Here is a 19,180-nt window from a genome sequence, read left to right on the forward strand (position 1 = left end):
GGGGGGGTTTACCAGTTTGTGGTGCAGTATTAACTGCAAATACCATGTGGCTTCTACCCAGCATGCATGCACTGCCCTTTGAGTCTTGGTAATGCTGAATATAATAACCACACAAAGCAGTTGTGGAAGTTTTACATGTTACTTGTCAGATAAGTTTAAGTGTAAAATTAAACATACTTTGTGGACATGGTTTCACAAACTTTTGTCATATCCACTTTGTTGGTTTACACTTGCATGGCAATGTCACTCAGTTAAAATGGCAAACTAAATGTGGTCAGTAATATTTTGCAGGTTTTTTCTCCAGTTTTCCACATTCACCATATTAGAGGTGTTATTTTCAAAAGCTGGTAAATTGACTTATGACTGAGACCAGTAGTTTAAATTCAGTTAATTACATTCACAGTTTTTGAAATGATAATTTATGGTGGATTTTTGAAACCACTTTGAGTGAGAAGAGAAGCTGTAAGTATGTTACTCTAATTTTAATGAACTAATGTACTGCCCTTACTCATTACCAGCTTTGGAAAATCGCGCCCTTTGTCTTTGTGTAACCCGTCTGTGTACTGTATGTTTAAACATTGTTACTCTGTCTGTCTGACTGTTTTTAACATTGTTTATTGGATGTTTTCTGGTCATGTGTTTCCAATGTAGGACTATGCTGCATGCATTTGAGCTGTCTGGGGAAAAAATGCTTGATTTATTAGATGAATACAATGCACGATCAAAGAGCTCTATATGATCATAACTGTATAATTACAGAGAGCCCGGCCCGTGGTCGCTGTGTTTGGGTGGTGGGGGCTCTCGGGCGCTGAGTTCTGCCCTGGTTATGTATGGCTTGTCTCCCCCCCTCAGAGACGCTGCAGCAGTGCTGTGATCTGTCACAGCTGTGGTTCCGGGAGTTTTTCCTGGAGCTCACCATGGGCCGCAGGATCCAGTTCCCAATCGAGATGTCCATGCCGTGGATCCTCACCGACCACATACTGGAGACTAAAGAGGCCTCCATGATGGAGTAAGGAGCTTCTGCTTATCTTTATACACCCGACTGATTTGGTGTTTTGGTTTCTGTTGCATGGAAACGGAAAATAATAAAACCGATTGTGTTCCTGTCATGTTTTAAAGTATCTGTTAATGACGTGCTGCGAAAAACTGCAATCACACTGCCTGTAGATGTGGAAGAAGCTAATTTCTGTCCCTTTAATATAATGAAAGTTCGTAGCTCGTTGATTTAATGTGGTTTCACACTAGATGTGATTTTATTAAAAATAAAAACCTCTATTACAGCCAGCACTGCCCTCACTGTCCCTATACAATTTGCCCGATTAATTTAAATAGTAAACGGACAGCTCGGGTAGAGTGAAAGCCTGGAGAGCCAGGAGGAGCAGTTAACATTTGACACCTTTTTGATGCACGAGAGGGGTTTTTAATGTGGCTTTTTGTGCGTTTCTTGGCTAGACAGCTATGTGTAAAGCAAGTGACAAATTATATCATTAAGCATTCAGACGGGCTCATAGTTACCAGATCACATTCACTAATATCTGTTGCCTTTTTGTACTTTAACTTCCTACTGTACAGCCATAGGAAAAGGCAAGGTGTTTATAATCTTTGTCACTGGCAATTTTATGGAGTCTCCTTGTCACTTGGAGTGAGAGTGGTGTGTGAATATATCACCATGCCTCTGGCAGAACTTAATTTTCCAGTGGCGTTTGAAGGATGCGTTCTGTGGCTGTTCAGCAGACAGCTGGCTGATCCCACCTGTCAGGTTCAGCAAGGCCCTGCTCATTTTACACAAATGTCTGAGTGAAGACTTCTGTTCCCACTGAAGTAGAGCCCGACTGATAGTTTTTTTGGGTCTGATACCGATAATTGGGAAGCTACATTTCCCAGTTACTGATATATCTTTTTGGTTATCATGCAAAACAGACATTTTCTAGAATGGATCCCTCAAATCTCTCCCAGTCGGAGACAAATTGTCAAATATGCGCTCAAGGCAGGATTTTTACATTTTACGTAGTAAACTTAACATTAATTTTCATAATAAATAACAACCACAAATCAAACAAGGGAGAATAAAGGAAAAATATAAAAATATGCATGTACTATACTTTAGAACAAAGACCAAACTATACGAGCAATTTAACACACAGAAAAATTTGCTTGTTCTATACATTAGAGCAAATACTATGATAGTGTTAAGTGCTGGTCTGGCTTATATTTACATTTTGAATTAATTAACTTTTCAGTGAAATTGTGCCTTTATGCCATAGTATAAAGTAATCTTCTGTCATAATGAAAATAAATAATCAAAACCATGGATACTCAAATGCAGCACAGCTTTCAAAAATACTTTCTATTGGTTATGAGGGTTTTAGTAAAACACTTGTTTTGGTTTATGAGCCCTGCGTTTCTCAGTGGGAGTGTGTTTGTTTCACTGGTGCCCTCAGAAGTGTGTCTGCGGTGCCGCAGTGCATGAGAATCACTATGGAGTCGGAATCTTCCAGCAAAAGCTAAAGCGCCATAACTTAAAAATTAATGGTAAATAATTATAATAACGACTGTAAAACCAAATAAACGTATTTATGTGTGTGAATGATGACGAAGGAATTGATGGTCATTTGAAATTAAAAAACTAATATTTAGCCAATAGTTTGAGACAATATATCGGTGGAATATGTGCCGATACAGATATTTATGTAAAAGCCCAATATGTGCTGATAATATCACTGCTCTGATATATCTGTCGAGCCCTACACTACAGGGGACCCGTTTTGTACCTAAGATGAACATTTCTTTTAGCAGAATTGTAGTCTATAAATAGTCTCAAATAAGTACTTGCACACCATTTTCTGGATGGTTGTCTGACTCCTGTACTCAAATGCATTTTTTCCTCCTCTGTTCAGGTATGTCCTTTATCCACTGGACTTGTACAATGACAGTGCGCATTACGCCCTGACGAAATTCAAGAAACAGTTCCTTTATGATGAGATTGAAGCTGAGGTAATGGTTTAGTTTATGCTGTTTGTGCTTGTCTTTTTCAACACTTTAGCCATAAAGGCTCCTCACAGCATTGGTGGAAAGGTGATGAGGATGTGTGTTTGTGTTTTCATTATTAATCATTCTTGAAAGAAAACTTGTATTCATCACTATCAAAACTTAAGCTACCCCTAATTGTCTACGGGTCATGTTGATTTTGCCCTTTTAATAAATGGTTTGCTTTACATCCTGTAAGCTGCTTTGTCTTTGTTATTTTTGTATTGATTGGACTAATCTCCCTCTAAATCGTTATTATTTAAGCTCAGGAGAAATTTAAACTGTGTGAGGGGAATTGAATTATTATTTTCCAGTAAATCAAAGTAGTTTGTGATAGCATTGGTAAAGGAAAACAAAGCAGCAGCTTTTTATTTTATTTTTGGACGCACTTAAATTTAACTTAAAAACACCTTCATTTAACTCTCTGGTTCATGATTTTTAAATTTGAATATTGCGGATTATAATACCACATTCGTTTAACATATATGGTTAACAAATATGGTTTCCAGGTCTCCACTATACCAAGAGAAAAGCACTCGGTCTCTTTTAAATTACAGTGTAGAACAAAATCACAATCAAGTTGAACTAAGACATATTTAGTGATATCAAAAATAATGCATACAAGAACATACCAATTCATCCTGCCTCTGCTTTGTCTGTTTATAGGTTGTTTTTACACGAGAGAGGGCTTTTAGGGGGTTTACATGTTCACATTGTGTCCCTTTTTGTTTTTAGGTTAACCTGTGTTTTGATCAGTTTGTCTACAAACTTGCTGACCAAATATTTGCCTACTACAAGATTCTGGCTGGAAGGTTTGTAAAATACACCCTTTGAATACAACTTGAATTAAAATCTATCGATGATGTGACTGGTCTGATGCTCTAGATTTCTAGGGTCTGCATTGAAGCTGATTAAAGTACAAGCAGGAATAAAGTTATATTTCTTATTCACGGTATTTGTTTGTGCTTCTCAGTTTTTATTGCACATTTCCTTTCAATGTCCTTGACCCATTGCTGTCCTGTGTTCTGGTGTCAGTTTGCTCTTAGACAAGCGTCTGCGCGCCGAGTGCAAGAATCAAGGAGCCAATATCCCCTGGCCAGCCTCCAACCGATACGAGACCTTACTCAAACAGAAGCATGTCCAGGTATCTTAGGAGAAATGGCTCCTTCACTGCTACTTGTACTTGTATGGTTAACATGAAACTGTATGTGTTCCATCTTGCTCTGGTTGCTTTTGTATTTTGTATTAATATTTTACAACAGATGTAGTTTGTGCAGTAGGTCTTACATGTGGGAAAAGAACCTCAGAAACCTTTCCTTGAGCCATTAATCTCAAGTACAAATGAATTGTAATGCTATGTAGCTTCATTAGGATGGTTTATTTGATGCTTGCGATTTGGAAGCCTTTTGGGAATCGCTTGTTGGATCTGATGGAACAGTATGTGCATGTTATTTATGTTGTGCTGATATGAAGAGAACGTCTTGGGTGTTTCGCATCCTGTTGTGGTTTTATCGAGGATGATTGCCCCGAGGCCCACTGTGAATTTCATAACTGAATAAATGCTTTAAAATGAATGTATTGCCTGTGCATAGATATTATATTTTTAATACCTGGCCATCATCTAATTTGTATGGCTTTAGTCTTAAACCAATTATATATGCTTTTGTCTTTCCAAAAATTGTTCATCTTTCTTTAGCCTTAGTTAACCTTTGTCGTCTTGACTCTCTTATCTGTAGACACGCCTGCATTCTAACTGTTTATTGAATTGATTTAGAGTCCGGTGTTTGCCACAGCTCTCGAAGATTTTCCAAGCGGTGGACGGATAGTTTCATCAATATAAATCACTACAAGGCTTTCAGTTGTACAAATAAAGATACCGCTCTGGCTGTGCCTTTTGTTAAACAATCTCTGCGCTGCCTGCTCTACAGCTCCTGGGCCGATCGATAGACCTGAACCGTCTGATCACCCAGCGCGTCTCTGCTGCCATGTCCAAGTCGCTGGAGCTGGCCATCAGCCGCTTCGAGAGTGAGGACCTCACCTCCATCATGGTACGTTTGCTCAGCGACTCTCCGTTGACGACAGCTCATGTTAAATGATCACACCGTATGCCTGCCTGCATCCATTTCTCACCCACTCAGATCAGTCTTTAACTTGCCACTCAAGGTGAAATGATTCAGAAAAACACTGGCCCTTTTTTCTTTCAATTTTTTCTCTATTTACTTATTTTTCCGTGCACCAATTCATAATTAATCAATGTATTCATGTGTTATTCATACCTTAAACACTTCATCTGAGTTCTGCTGGTAATCACAGCCTAGGTTTGGGGTCGGGGCTTTTACATGCTGATCAACATCAGAACTCAGTGGAAGTGTGTGAGGCATTCGTGTGTTGTCCCTGTGGGATTCAGACATTCATTCGATATGAATCGGGGCCCGTTTTTGTAAAGTGTTCCCATTTTTCTTATGTACAAGTGTGATTTAGCAGATGCCTTCATCCAATGCGAGCTGCATGTTTTTCCAAACGTTAACATATTTTGAACAGTATGATTGTTTATTAAATATTCATATGGGCTTGTACCCTGAGTATCCCATTTCTCGTGTCTGCAGTGCAGCTGTTAGTATGATTAAAATGTAAGCAACACATGATAAATGCATTAATTTAAAATGTTAAAAGGCTTTCTAAAATCATATATATAAATTTGTATCTATATGTGTGCGTGTGTAATAAATAAATATTAGTCTTTAAAATTAATTGCCTGCCAAAGGACTTAAAAATGTTAATTAAGGTAAATAACTTCAGGGGTTGACTCCTTTGGATTTTGTTTTCCAAAATCAAACCAAAATTCAAGCTTTAATTTAATTTGACTACAGGATATTTCTCTTTATTACGGTTTGTCTTTGCTGAAAAGGTCATGCTTTAGCGAGCAATGTCTAGGAAGGTTAGCTGGGTGTTTACCAGTAGCATGCGCTGGCAGACCAAGCCCTGCCTGCTGTAATGATGCCAATCGATGTTTTGTAGGAACTGGACGGTCTGATGGAGATCAACCGGATGACCCACAAGCTTCTCAGCAAGTTCCTGACCCTGGACAGCCTGGACGCCATGTTCAGAGAGGCCAACCACAATGTGTCGGCACCCTATGGCAGGATCACCCTTCACGTCTTCTGGGAGCTCAACTATGACTTCCTCCCCAACTACTGTTACAACGGCTCAACCAACAGGTATCTTGGGCTCCCCTCCTACTTTTATTCTGGAAAATGTGATTGTGAATGCGGTTCAAAAAGCGGAGATAGGCATCTCATGTAAATGCCAAAATCAGGGACAGATGACCGCATTGCTTATCTTTTTCTGGGATTTACTTGAGTTGCATTTCCCTGCTTTTTCTCCTGCTGTTCTCCTTCACTGGAGCATTCTGGGTAGAATAGTGCATTAAACATCTGCTCCTTTTGTAGATTGTGCCTAAAAGATAAAAAATATAAGTAAAATGCAATGTCCTAGTTTCCAAATGTTGCATAAGAGACCGACTGGAAGAAGAATTTTGTGTAAATTGCTTCACACTAGTGTTTTTGTGCCTAAATATCTGCAGTTTATGCTCTTTATCTCATCTTGATGCTGCATTCCAGCTGTTATACCTCTGTTCTCCTCTGGTAGGTTTGTGCGAACTGTCCTGCCCTTCTCTCAAGAGTTCCAGAGGGACAAACCTCCCAACGCTCAGCCGCAGTACCTGTACGGCTCCAAGGTCAGTGGGGCAGGCATGGTTTTTCCACTTAGTCGTGTTATCGCCTCACCATTGCTTCCAGATTGAACCCTCTTTGTTTTTTGGCACCTCACGCACAGAGACCCCGACCCGGCTGGCTCTTTTTTTTCTGGTCAGCAACACTTAATTCTCTTCAGTGTTAAGGGGACACTATTACCAGCTGTGGTAGAAGTCCATTGCTTGTCTGTATAGGAAGTTCTCTGTTCTTCCTGTGTGATTGTGTGAAACACTGACCCTTTCCGTTTATCGTAAAATCGTTTTAACCTTAAATTCTAATGACTTAATTTTTTTATCAATTATCTGCTGTATTAAAATATGGTTTATAACTTGAACTGGCACCGGTCCAGTAAATTGGTTCACAAGTTGCTGTGGATATGTTGATGGGGTGAGGAGGGAGAAGAGAGCAATCCTTGTTTCTGCACAGTGCACTATCTTTATAGTGTGGTATGTGCGTGGGCTTCAGATTGGTTTGTTTAGTGCCCAGCAGTGTGAGCAGTTGGAGATGCTTTTTTTTTTTTCCCCATCCTTCTTGGGGAGAGAGTGTGTGAAAGTATAAACTGCAAAAATTCATGAATTTTAATGTATTAATGTTGGTCTGAGTGTCTGGTAGGATATGGAGATATATATATATATATATATATATATATATATATATATATATACAGCATATAACCGCAGCCATAAAAAGAAAAAGAAAAAAAAAATCATGAAGCCATTCTGCAGGCTCTATACTGAGGTGTTTTGCATATCATTGGCTGAAGTGTGTAAGGTAATCTCCCTAAAATCCATGACTGGACATGTCATATTTGATCACGCCGTGTTCGGTGCAGAGCCACAGTGATCCACTGTCTGAGAATGGCTACAGGCCCGACTCGTTCTAATAATCCATGGCTAATCCACCTGCCATGTAAATGAGATCTCCTTAGAGAATAGTTTTTCTGTCAGATGAACAAGCCCAGTTTAGTGTCTCAAAGAGTGGGGTGATTGTTTTAAAAGTATCTCCCGGGGGTGGCTGGTCTTCCAGCTCAGCACAGTATAATACATTTGAGAATTTATTTTTCAAGCGTTTAGTTTAATTTGAATACGTGTATTGCATGCCAGATTTTTCTCATGTGCTCCTACATGGCACCGAGGTTTTACAGGAGAAGAAAAAGCTAAACTGTTTCTCAAGTGTCGATTCTGTTGAAGGAACATATAGCTTTCCTTTAATTGGCCATTTTCTTTTTCCTGACGCTACAAACATGTTCTAGTGTATATGTAATTATAGCGACGCCATGAAATCCCCATGTCCCCTTTTTAACACCATGATTCTGTGCAAAACTTTTGGATTTGCCAAGGGCTATTTTATACTGTTATAAGGCATTGTTTAGGTAGCATGTGATTGCTACAGCTCTGTAAGTTTACTAATTTAGGTATAATCTGCTACTTTTGGGTTTTTATGCATTGCTTCTTGCCCAGGCTGTTTGCAGAGAAAACAAGTTCTTATAAAAGACATGGTTTGTAGTAACATCTGAGCTAGAACTGAACAAATTACTTTGAGCTGATGGTTGATTTTTTTTTTTTTTTTTTATAAAGATTTCTTCATCACAATACAGCACATGTATCCAGGCAACCTTTCATGGGGCTTTTTAAAGCTCTGGAGATCCGCAGCTCTATGGTTTGTTATGTTTCACTTTATGTACTCCCAGTGGTTAAGTAGCTGATTATTTCAAGACAGGACTGCAGGAGATGAAGGTTGGCAACTGTAACGCACTGTGTGACGGCAATACACATTCACTCAAGAGGAATCCAAGAAATGGCCCACACTGATTAGCATTGAGTAGAAATATTTAATTGGGCACAGATTTATGATCCATAAGTATTCAAGAGATATTGTGATCTGTTTTGGGTTTTAAAATAGAATTCCGGTGAGTGAATGTCTAGGTTTGAGCAAAACCATCTCCAACTTCCAACCGTCATCCAATAAATAATGCAGCTCCCTCACGTAGGCCAAACATCAGTGCATTAGTGACATTTCAACATAAACAAACCAGACAGTTCACAGCTCTGACTGACCGTAGAAACATAATAGAAATTGATATAGCTGTCACAGTTAGCTCTGTTATGTGTACCATGTCAGCACAGGACAATGTTTTTATTATAGTGAGGAATCTTTTAGTGGAATGCTAATTTTCTCAGCCCATTGTTTTCAGAAATGGTAACACTGACGCAATGGAGTGACAATGACAGATCATGAAACTTTTATTTGAAACTGATCAGAGAACTTTTCCCCACATATTAAATTACATCAAAAGTACTTTTAGTATAATTTCCGATTTAAGAATGTACTTAAAAATAATAAAATCGCTCCCTAAGGGTGGGTGATTTCTGAGGGTGACGTAAACTACATTCACTGGAAGAGGAGTCCTTCAGTACAAGCAGACAATGTTCATTTCTCTCTTCATTGGGTTTAAAGTAGAGATGTATGGGAGAGTAAGCCATGTCTGCATGGAAGATTTTTATTTTATTACGGGATTTGTGTCAGGATTTCTTGGTCTTGGCTCTCCAGGGGCACCTGTTCGGTGTCTTGATCGCTGACCGAGGTGGTCTCAGCTGACGTGAAAGGGTTTTCTATAATGGTGGCCAGCTGGGAGTCTTCTCCGTTGCGGCTGGTGGAGTACAGCCTGGATGCATTCTCGGCCTTGTGGAGGCTCTGGGGCAGTCCTGTCTCGGCACCGCTGCCCTCTGGGGGGTGCTCCTGACGTTTACGACACCAGATGTGCAGGCAGCCGTACAGGAGGATGCCCGCGATGAGGAGGAGGAGGATGCTGCTGGCCAGCCAGATCCCCATGGCCAGTTCCTTCCTGCCGCTGCCCAGGGCCGAGCTGTCCTGGCCCAGGGTGTTGAAGAGCTGGCACTGGTCTCTGTGGGGGTTGACAGACTGGCACGTCACGCACAGGATGTAGGTGGTCTGGGGGCTCAGGTTGCCCAAGCTGGCGGAGGTCTGCCCCATCGGGATCTTGTCCTCCTTTAGGAAGTTCTTGATGGAATAGCCGGTCAGGACGCTGTTCCAGTTGGGATGGTAGATGATGCTGTAGAAACTGTCCACGCAGCTGGGGGAAGCTGGCCAGGTCACGGTGGCGGAGGTGGCCGTGATGTTTTGCACAGTGATTCCCATGTCATTGGTTTCTCTTTACTAGTTTGATTGGGTTTTGTTTGATCAGAATGATTCTGCCAGGTTGCGTTTAAAGTAGGATTCCATTGTCAGAGGATTGTGGGATTAGGATGATCGTTTGGGGCATAACAGGTGGGCTGTAAGAAAGAAATGGATTATATGAGGATGTCTCATAAGCTTATACTATTCAAAGCTGATCTTTTGTTTTTAGCCATGATTATACATGAATAGAATATTTTAAATATGTAGACTATTAATTTAATTAGTTTACATTGACTCTCTTTTGAAGAGAGAATTCTGCTATTTGGTGGACAGGAAATCATTACTGCTTGAACTTCTAGACACAGGACCTATTTTGATAACTACATTCATTTGGTGGGGGGGAGGGCGGCTGGGGATGTAGAGATGTGATGGAGCTTTTGAACTCAATCAACAGAATTAAAAATGTACAGAGAAAATATTGCTTTTAAAGATAACTTAATTTCAATATTTTTTTCTCTCTTCTAATCCCTTAGTCTGCGCTTGTTAGCCCTAACTGCTGAAAATCAATGTGCTTTCCCTTGTTCCTACCATACTACATCAGTGTGGCCAGTGGGGTGCCTGAATGTCCTGCTGCCTTTTCACTCGTTATTCTAAAAGCATTGTTCTCTTCTTTGAAAACAGACATTTAAATTGTCTACAAAAGGCTTTCCAATAGTCTGCACTTTTTCTTGTTGTAATGTGTGTATTTTGAGCTTCAGATCATGGTAAATAGCTCAGTGTGGCAATGTTGTATATTTATTATTTCATATTAAAGTCTTGTTGAATGTGTCCCTGCTAAATGCCCATATCTCGGTAACAGTCTTTCAGCTCTTTGTGTGGGTTTGCATTAAAAATTGTCAGTGTATGTTTGTGGTGTGCTTCTGTTGCTGCAGTAGTGAAGGGTCAGTCAAATCTCTTTGTTTGCCCTTGGTTAAAGCGTATGATCCTACGCTGAGAAAACAAATGTCATATTCCCTGTATAAATTGGAGATTATCACCAGCATCAAGGTGTTTCAGTGTTTTGCAATATTGTAAAAACACTTTTCTTTTTGATTATTATTACACAGAACTCAAAAGGAACCCAGATGCTTTAGAAAAATAATTTCTGAAAACGGTACAAAGAAGTTTAGGGTGTGTGTGGGTGATTTCAAATTGTTTCTTTTTTTTCCCCCCAATTCCTTTGCCATTAATCATATTCATAGTCTTACTTGACTCACTGCTGTTTTGTCATCCCCACCTCCTTGTGCTCTCCTGGTCACAATCCTCTTGCCCACTGTGAGTATAGTCAGATATTATTATTATTATTAGGGTTGTTATGTGGTTATTTCTTAGATCTCTTCTATTATCGAAGGTTTTCTTTTTTTATATATATATATATATATATATATATATATATATATATATATATATATATATATATATATATATATATATATATAAATTGCCAGTTAAAATTCGACTTTGATTTATATTTGTTTAGATAACATCATTTTATACCACCAACAAAACAAATCTCTTTGCTTTCTTCCAGGGTGATCCCCTGCTTTTCTGTAACAAAAATGTGAAACTGAACCCCATAAAATCACAGTCCTTTAAGGCTTTCAATGCCCTGTTTTTATATTGGTTTGGGATTTTCTGACTTGCTGCATTATGGTAACTTGTGTGTGTGTATATATAGAGAATATATACATTTATTTCTCTTTCTCATATATAATATATATACACACACACATACATTCTCTGTGTGTACATCAATGATATTGTCTGACTAACAGGCTGGTACACATTGAGTTTGTTCTTCATTGCAAAGCCCAGCACCGATGAATGCATTGAGTAATACATGGAACCTTTCCTTTAGACACATGGAGAACTGTATCCTGAAATGTGAAAAATGTAAAAAAAAAAAAAAGGAAACCATAAAAGGTGCCCAAAGGAATTTAATTTAGAAATCCATTCAATCACAGCCAGACTCTGTCCTGCACTTTGCTTTTGCCATCTTAACTCAGACAAGCATGTAATACCAGGTGCTTAAATAAAGCCTCAGGGCTCGGCAGTTTTTCACCGCTCCCCCCCCGAATGCATCTGATTGATACTATCTGTTGCTGCCTGTAAGCGTACCCTTTTAAAGATCGAAGTTTTAATGACAGCAACAGCGTCTCTCACTTGAATGAGAGACGGAAATCAAAGGCTGAAGTGTAAAGTGTGCAAGACTTATGTGATATGAAGAGAGGGAAATAGAGAGAGGAAAAGATAAGAGATAAGCAGGTTACCATCAGAAGTCGTCAGTTCTTTGATGCTCACAGCTGCTCTTGATGGAGATAATTTGTTGATGTAGTCCAGCAGCTGTCATTCACTCCCTTCTCTGTCCCTTAATAAGTGAGAGCGTGTCTGCCAGGTGTCTCTGCGCCCGCCTATTCTCTACCTCGGGGGATGCTGTTGATCATTTCGTCCCTGCGTTGTCGGTGCTGTAGTGTCTGCTGCCTTTCTATCGCAGAGGCACAGGGGGCGGACCGGTGAGCTAGCACATCTCTTCTGCCGTGCCTTCTTGCTTATTAATGATAATTGTTTTAATACAATAAACGAGGATGTGTGAGAAATGGCAGCCTCAGCTTCTCTGCCTCCCGCTCTTCAGCAGCGTTGACGTCCTGGAATGGGACTCGGAGAGCTGTCTGCAGCAGGGACGTAGCGGCATAAAAAATCCAGCTGCTTCTGGTTGCAGTTCGCATCAGTTATATTCAGTGATGACTAATGCAGGCAAAGTAGGTCTCTCCTCAATGATGGAGTCCAGAAACATGACAAGGGAGGATTTTTAATGTTTTTTTTAATGTTTTTTTTTTTTTTTATCCTTCCCCTCTCCTATCCTGTAGTGTATTGTAGCTAGGTGGTGTTTTATTCTGTTAATAATTTCCTCTGCATTAGAGGACTGGGGAAATCAGTTTCAGATGTATCTCGGCAGTTGGCTCCCACATCAGTCAGTGGTGTGTTGTAAACTTTTCTTTCTTTTTAAAATAGAAATTGCTTTGAAGGAAAACTAATTAGCTAAACATTTTAAAAAGCAAAGACAGGTGAACTGCCACTACCACTGTAATCCCATCAGTTGAATTCTTCTAATGCAGATTTCTGCATTATTTAAAATATATTTGTATTTTTGTGTTTTAAGCAGGGTGTAGCCTAGTAGTAATCCACTCAACATGTGCTTAAAGATGCCACAAACACTTACAGCATATTTTATCCTATATGGACGAATACAGATTTATTTAAAGTACAATGGCATGGATATCTGTATCAGTTTGTCCTGCTATTTATGAATACATACGTTTAATAATTGTAGTGATTTAAAACAGCTGTACTTCAGTGTACCATAAAAAAGCATCAACAAAAAACACATCCTTTAAAAATGGTGGGCACTCAACCTACAAGAAAGGTAAAGGATTAATCTTGTCAAAACAAGGCAAAGCAGGATGAACCTCAGAAGGAAGAGCTGTTGGGTGAACGTGACCACACTGTAGAGGGAGCTTGTTCCAGTAACGATTTGTTTTGACATGAACACTGTGCGTCTGTGTTGTTGTTTTCACAAGATGTGGCAATCGATAGCAATACTCCGCGCCCGCCCACATGTTGCACAGTGAGCATGGGTTTTAATTCTGTTCGTCGCTTTACACTCGCCGAGCTTCCTGACCTCGGCAGTTATTATGTCCTGGCAAGGTCAAGGGTTACTAAAGGGAGGCTGAGGATGGAGACTGGTGAACATGGCAGGAGTCATAGCTGGGAGCGATCTCTGTGAGAAACCCGTGCTTTTCAGACAGCCTGTCAAAGAAGTGCTCCTTGACCAAGTCTTTCCAAGGAGATGCAGATGTTTCTGTCCGTTTTAGCTCTAGTCTCCGAATATGTTGGGATGTTCACATTACTGGTGTGAGGACATTTTTTTAATGAGTTTGAAATAGAAGCTTCAGACTTATTCAAACATTTTCGAAAAGTAACTTCATTCATAATAGTAGACTTTGTGGAGTATAGTGCATGTAAAATTATGTACTTCCTGTTCGGTGCTCAGCAGGAGCGTTCGTTTAGTTGTCACATGAAGCTGAGTGGAATATATTGTGACGTGCATCAAAATTGCTTTGTCACTGCCCACCCCCTGCTTTTAATTATAGAGAAATATTAAATATTTATAAAATGTTACATTTAATACACCCCCCCCAACTCTTAGCACAACTCCAAGCCTTAATGTATTGATGCTCAGCTCTTTAATTGTGTGTTCTTGGTTTCTTTTAAGATGTGTTTGAAGAGCTCTACTAAGCTTACTGTCGTCCTTTTGATCTGCTGGGATTCGACTCTGAAGTAGGAAATTAAACTTGAAAAGAAATATTCTTTGTCAGTGATCGTTTAATGTAATTAATAGACAGTCACAATATATTGGCCAATTAAAAGACGATGAAGAAAAAGCACAAACTGATCCACTGGACTCTGTGCTTTGGTGCTTTTTTCACACAGAGAGGCGTCACAATCTGAACAAACTCCCCAGCGATGTGGTTGAAGCGATAATTTGGGAACATTTAAAAATAGACTGGATAGGATCCTTGGATCACTTAGTTATTAATGGACACCAAACGAGCATGATGGGGCGAATGGCCTCCTCTCCTTTGTAATCTTTGTTCTTATGGCAAAGCAGGCCGGGTTCACACTCTACTCGGGCTGGTAAAGTTCACTCTGCAGACTCTTAATTCCCCAAAAATACGGAAATATGTTACCCATATGAAACACTTGATGCCAATGGTTTAAAAGGGAATACGGACAGTTTCCGTTCCAGTGGTGGCATCTTGCGCCTGGCAAATGCAATTCTGTTAATCTTTTGACCTTTTACCTGTTGTACGAGTCTGGTGGGAGGACCGTAACTGCAAAGAAAACCACTAATAATCGGTAGTTTTAAGATTCTAATAACGGTAAAACATTGTTTCTGAAAAATCAAGAGTGGTAGGAAACCGATGTCCTTCCTCTGTATGCCAGCTGGTGGTTTCTCTGCTCTATTTTGTATTCTGTGACTCCTGAACTCATACCATATTTATTAATGAATATGCTGGCAGCACCCTGCTCATTTCTCTAACATAATTTTTCAAATTAATTATTCGGCCCGTTTCTGACAGTCGAGAGTTATTGTTTTATCATTATTTTCTTTACCTAAATTAAGTTTATGCAGCTTTATTCCCCAACTGATCTTTTCGACAACCATTTAAAAAGCATATATATTCTCAAACGACATTTTATAGTTATGATTAACGTTCAATAGGAGAGCTTCAGTACATAAGCAAAAAGGAAATAAAGGAAATTTGTGTCAGAATGTCAAAAATGTAAATGTTAAAAATAGTCTTGGTTTAAAGATGCTAAGAGAAAAAATTATTCCATGGAGCAACGGTCATAACTTTTGTAGAATCGCTGATGCACGTTGGCTGTGTCCAAATTTGATTCGTGTATTCAAATCTGAGTTGGATGGTTAACCCAAAGGGTTGTTTCTCAACAGTGAAACAAGGACCAGGGGTCATAAATTAAAAATGAGTTTTAAGATTAAAATAGGAGGCAAACTTTATATAAAGTTGTGGGAAATAGGCAGTGTGGACAATGTCATCCAGCCATGATGTTTAAGCGGAGACTTTGGGCTCTTTGACTAAAAGCTGGGCTCAGTTAGCTACACAAATACACAAGATGAGCAGAATATTGTCAGCAGTAAACTCAAACTAGCCAGCATCTTAAATCTTAGATGAATGTTACCCTCCGATACACCCCCCTGCTACTGATCTGAAGCTGATTTCCTGATAGTGCTGCACTGGACTTTATAATGTTAAATATTAATGTTTATTCTTGATTGACAGTATGTGAACAAGGAGAAGACACGTTATGGGCCCTGAACTCACATTCCAGCGACACATGTTGTTTTAGAGACATATTTGTGGAATCTAATCACTCACTTCTTTAAGCTTCTGAAAAGCACTACATTGGTTTTGGATCAAGAAGCGTTTCTGCGGCTTCCTGCTTCGGTGTACTCATGTTGAAAATGATGATTAAAAGATAACGGAAAAGTAAACGAATGAGAGAACTAAGATTCTAGACTTGGTTTTAAAATACTTTCCAGAATAAGAAGGCATTCTGTGTGCTGACGATATGATGTATGGGAAGCCCTAATAGACACTTTTATTTCTTATATTTTTAAAAACAGGCACTGAATCTGGCGTACAGCAGCATCTATGGTTTCTATAGGAATTTCGTGGGCCCACCTCACTTCAAGGCCATCTGCCGGCTGCTGGGATACCAGGGGATAGCCGTGGTGATGGAGGAGTTGCTGAAGGTAGTAAAGAGTCTGGTAAGTGGAGACCTGCTACATGCACAGAGTCAGCAAAAACCTCCGAGTGCCTCACTCCGGTCGTTTTCTTGGCTGCGATTAAAAAATAAAATTCTGTTGAGGGAGCTGTGAAACAGAATTTCAGAATTTTTATTAGCTTATGAAGTTTCAAAGCAATTGGTTTTACAGCAGTCAATTCAAAAACTAATTTTAAATGAAGTCACGTGATCTCGACCCCAAACAAAGGACAACATTTCAATTCTCATGTGCTTTTTGTTTGTTTTAGATAATGATTTTCTCTTTATGATCTTAATTTGAGTGGCATCATTGTTCCAGGCATTGTGCATTAATCATAAATTGTGTATAACAGTATAGGGGAGTGATATACAGATGGTTGTTTTGGTTTAGTAGTTTATTTTATGGTGCTTTAAATATACTTTATATTTTATAGTGTGAAGAGAATACAAGTAGAATACAGCACTTTTGCTTTTGTTGTTTACATTCAAATTATGCCATGACTTCCTTCCCTTTTATTGAACAGTCCTTTTAATTGAAGGTTTTTTCTCTTTTCGACGGCCTAGAATGTCCGAGCTGGAAACCAGATTCTGTTGAACTGATTTCATATCTGTTGCTCCCAATCAATGAGAAACTTTCCCTACTTCAACAGTACATTGATGGCTTGTTTTGTGAGTGTTTAATGACTGAGATTGATCAACGACCTGTAGCGAAATATACCCAGCATCTTCCTCCTGGCTCTTAATCTGAACATGAGTCAAGAAGTTTGTAATTAATTCGGATGTAGCCTGAGGCATTGAGAAAAAAAGCTGTCGTTACGCAGCTTCAGTTTGTTAATATGCTTTGCCCATGTTAGCGGGCATGTTTCTTCTGGTCCCAAGGCAGGGATTTTCAGTACAACACCATGGTATGATAATGCCTCTCTTTCTCCTCACAGCTACAGGGAACCATCTTGCAGTATGTGAAGACTCTGATGGAAGTGATGCCCAAAATCTGCCGGCTTCCGCGACACGAGTACGGCTCCCCAGGTTAGTGAGCGAGCGACTTTCGGACACCCGCTGGCTTTTGGAAACCAATCGCATCCGACCTGCAGTGTTCCCTCCGACGTCGATTTGAGAATGGTCGATCAGAACCATATCGTAGCCCAAAGAAAATTGACCCCACACTTATTAGCCATTCAGTCCTGCTCATGGAAAGTTACACTATTGATGATCGTTTCTGATTAATTATTGAAAGGACCTTCAGATGTGTGGTCGGTGTTCATTGCCTTCAGCTGGTGCTGGGAGCTGGTTTCTCTCCATCTACGCATGTTTGACACCTGTTTTACAGCTTATCCCTCCTTCTGTTATCTTAATCTTTACAGCTCATCTTCGCTCCCTCAGGCACCGGCACAAGCCGTTTATCTGTAAGGTACCCAAGATCATGCGATAGTGAGAATGGACAAAAAGTGCAGGCCCCATAGAGAGCATATTCAGTCAGAGACGGGTCATTCACTGTACTCCTTACGGGGACTGACTGACATGTCCTCTTTGACAGGACACGGAATGATGAATAACTAGTGTGCTGCTTTTGTCGAAGCCTGTAATTAATGCCGGATGCAGTGGTAATGGTTCATTCCACATAAACGCTTCTGTATTTTTAGGGAAAGCATTCTGCCCTCTCTAATACTCTGCTAAAAGCATTCGTCAGTGTTTTATCAGTCATTGCTGAATTATGTGAACTCCTTTTACCTGCACAGCAAATTTAATCTCTTTAACAGGAACTCCGAGTAGCTGCCTGTAGATGCATCCTAAATGTATAAATTTCCCAGAATCCCAGGCCCTCCTGCTTGTGGGGACAATCACTTCACCATGGTTAAAGTCTGCTTTCTTTCCTGTGCTCATCTCTCATTTATGGCCAAGCGTCTTTAATAAGTGTCAGTCTCCCACAGTTTAATTAGCCGGTTTGTGGTACGAGTCCTTACCTTGTAAGCGTACCCCCTCCCCGATGACTGTTCAGCAGCTTTGCTGGTCGATGGGTAACCAAGCCCATACTTGTTCTTATTTCAGCTGCTCTAGATCAGACGGGAGAGAAAAGAAATTGAGCAAAACGTCCATTTCCAGCCTAGTTAAGTCCGGAATCGCATTAAAATTCATTCTTGTAATTATCTTAAACACACTTTTAGGAGATTTTGCTCTTAGATGAGACTTAGACAAGACTCTTTGGCAAGTTTCATCGTCTTCTCGAAGTAATTGCTTTTTGGCTCATTAGCTTATGCAAGGCTAACCCATCATCGAGGGGACAGTGTAATTTGGGAGTTTATGTGTCTGGCTCATTTATTTCTACTTGTCTCTTTCTGAGACTTCCCCCCCACTCACCCCTCTGCTGTGGCTTTCCTGGTTTCCCTCTCATCTCTGTGCTTAATGTCCAAACTGTACAGCAGAGATGGACCCTGAAACCTGGGGATTGACTCTCAGATAGGAGATGGTGATCAGGTTACTCGGGTGGAAAGAGGTCGCGCTCGTAGTCTCCGATCATTTAGCACGTTTGCAGGTTTGGCTTGTCCGGCCGCCTGCGTGTTCACCCTTGTGGATGGAGTCTATTTTATGCCCTCAGTGGTTTTCGGCAGGGATCTTACTCAAACTGACAGGTTTGTAATTGCTGCCACCCTGCGTAGCGTCTAGTACATTTCCATAGCACAGTGTTGCACATGCATTCATACATACGTCACTGAATCGCTGCAGACCAGCCACTTGCACAGTAAACTCGACAGATCCTCTAATAGTTAAGTGAGTGCTATGCATTCATTATCATGTTTTTTTTTTTAATATGTATATTTTTAATTGTCTTTCAGTTTGTTCTGCACATGCTGTGTAACTGGCAGTAGCTGAGACTGAGA

General features: G+C 40.0%; 2 protein-coding genes across 4 annotated transcripts in view; one reads left to right on the forward strand and one right to left on the reverse strand.

Annotated features, from left to right (window-relative positions):
* The window catches only part of cyfip1 (cytoplasmic FMR1 interacting protein 1), a 46,555-nt gene that overhangs the window by 20,238 nt on the left and 7,137 nt on the right, over nucleotides 1-19,180 (forward strand). For both annotated transcript variants that reach the window (XM_066706080.1, XM_066706079.1), the window contains exons 17-25: nucleotides 853-1,009; nucleotides 2,898-2,994; nucleotides 3,763-3,839; nucleotides 4,063-4,171; nucleotides 4,956-5,075; nucleotides 6,046-6,245; nucleotides 6,676-6,763; nucleotides 16,165-16,308; nucleotides 17,240-17,330. In XM_066706080.1, the coding sequence (XP_066562177.1) occupies nucleotides 853-1,009; nucleotides 2,898-2,994; nucleotides 3,763-3,839; nucleotides 4,063-4,171; nucleotides 4,956-5,075; nucleotides 6,046-6,245; nucleotides 6,676-6,763; nucleotides 16,165-16,308; nucleotides 17,240-17,330 (1,083 nt within the window). The remainder of the gene's footprint in view (nucleotides 1-852; nucleotides 1,010-2,897; nucleotides 2,995-3,762; nucleotides 3,840-4,062; nucleotides 4,172-4,955; nucleotides 5,076-6,045; nucleotides 6,246-6,675; nucleotides 6,764-16,164; nucleotides 16,309-17,239; nucleotides 17,331-19,180) is intronic.
* Nucleotides 9,005-12,756, reverse strand: fndc9 (fibronectin type III domain containing 9). Of its 2 annotated transcripts, none has more exons than XM_066706078.1 (2): nucleotides 12,227-12,756; nucleotides 9,005-10,072 (listed from the first exon to the last, which is right to left on the reverse strand). In XM_066706078.1, the coding sequence occupies exon 2, from the start codon at nucleotides 9,936-9,938 to the stop codon at nucleotides 9,288-9,290; it is 651 nt and encodes a 216-aa protein (XP_066562175.1). In that variant the 5' UTR covers nucleotides 9,939-10,072; nucleotides 12,227-12,756; the 3' UTR covers nucleotides 9,005-9,287. The 2 variants fall into 2 exon arrangements, 1 of the variants encoding a protein (XP_066562175.1); XR_010816972.1 differs by lacking the exon at nucleotides 9,005-10,072 and adding an exon at nucleotides 11,165-11,229.

The sequence above is a fragment of the Amia ocellicauda genome, chromosome 6 (genome assembly GCF_036373705.1).
Source record: "Amia ocellicauda isolate fAmiCal2 chromosome 6, fAmiCal2.hap1, whole genome shotgun sequence".
NCBI lineage: Eukaryota > Metazoa > Chordata > Actinopteri > Amiiformes > Amiidae > Amia > Amia ocellicauda.

Bases quoted from the DNA above. Each gene is read 5' to 3' on its own strand.
- fndc9 (XM_066706078.1), bottom strand. From the start codon at position 9,938: ATGGGAATCACTGTGCAAAACATCACGGCCACCTCCGCCACCGTGACC.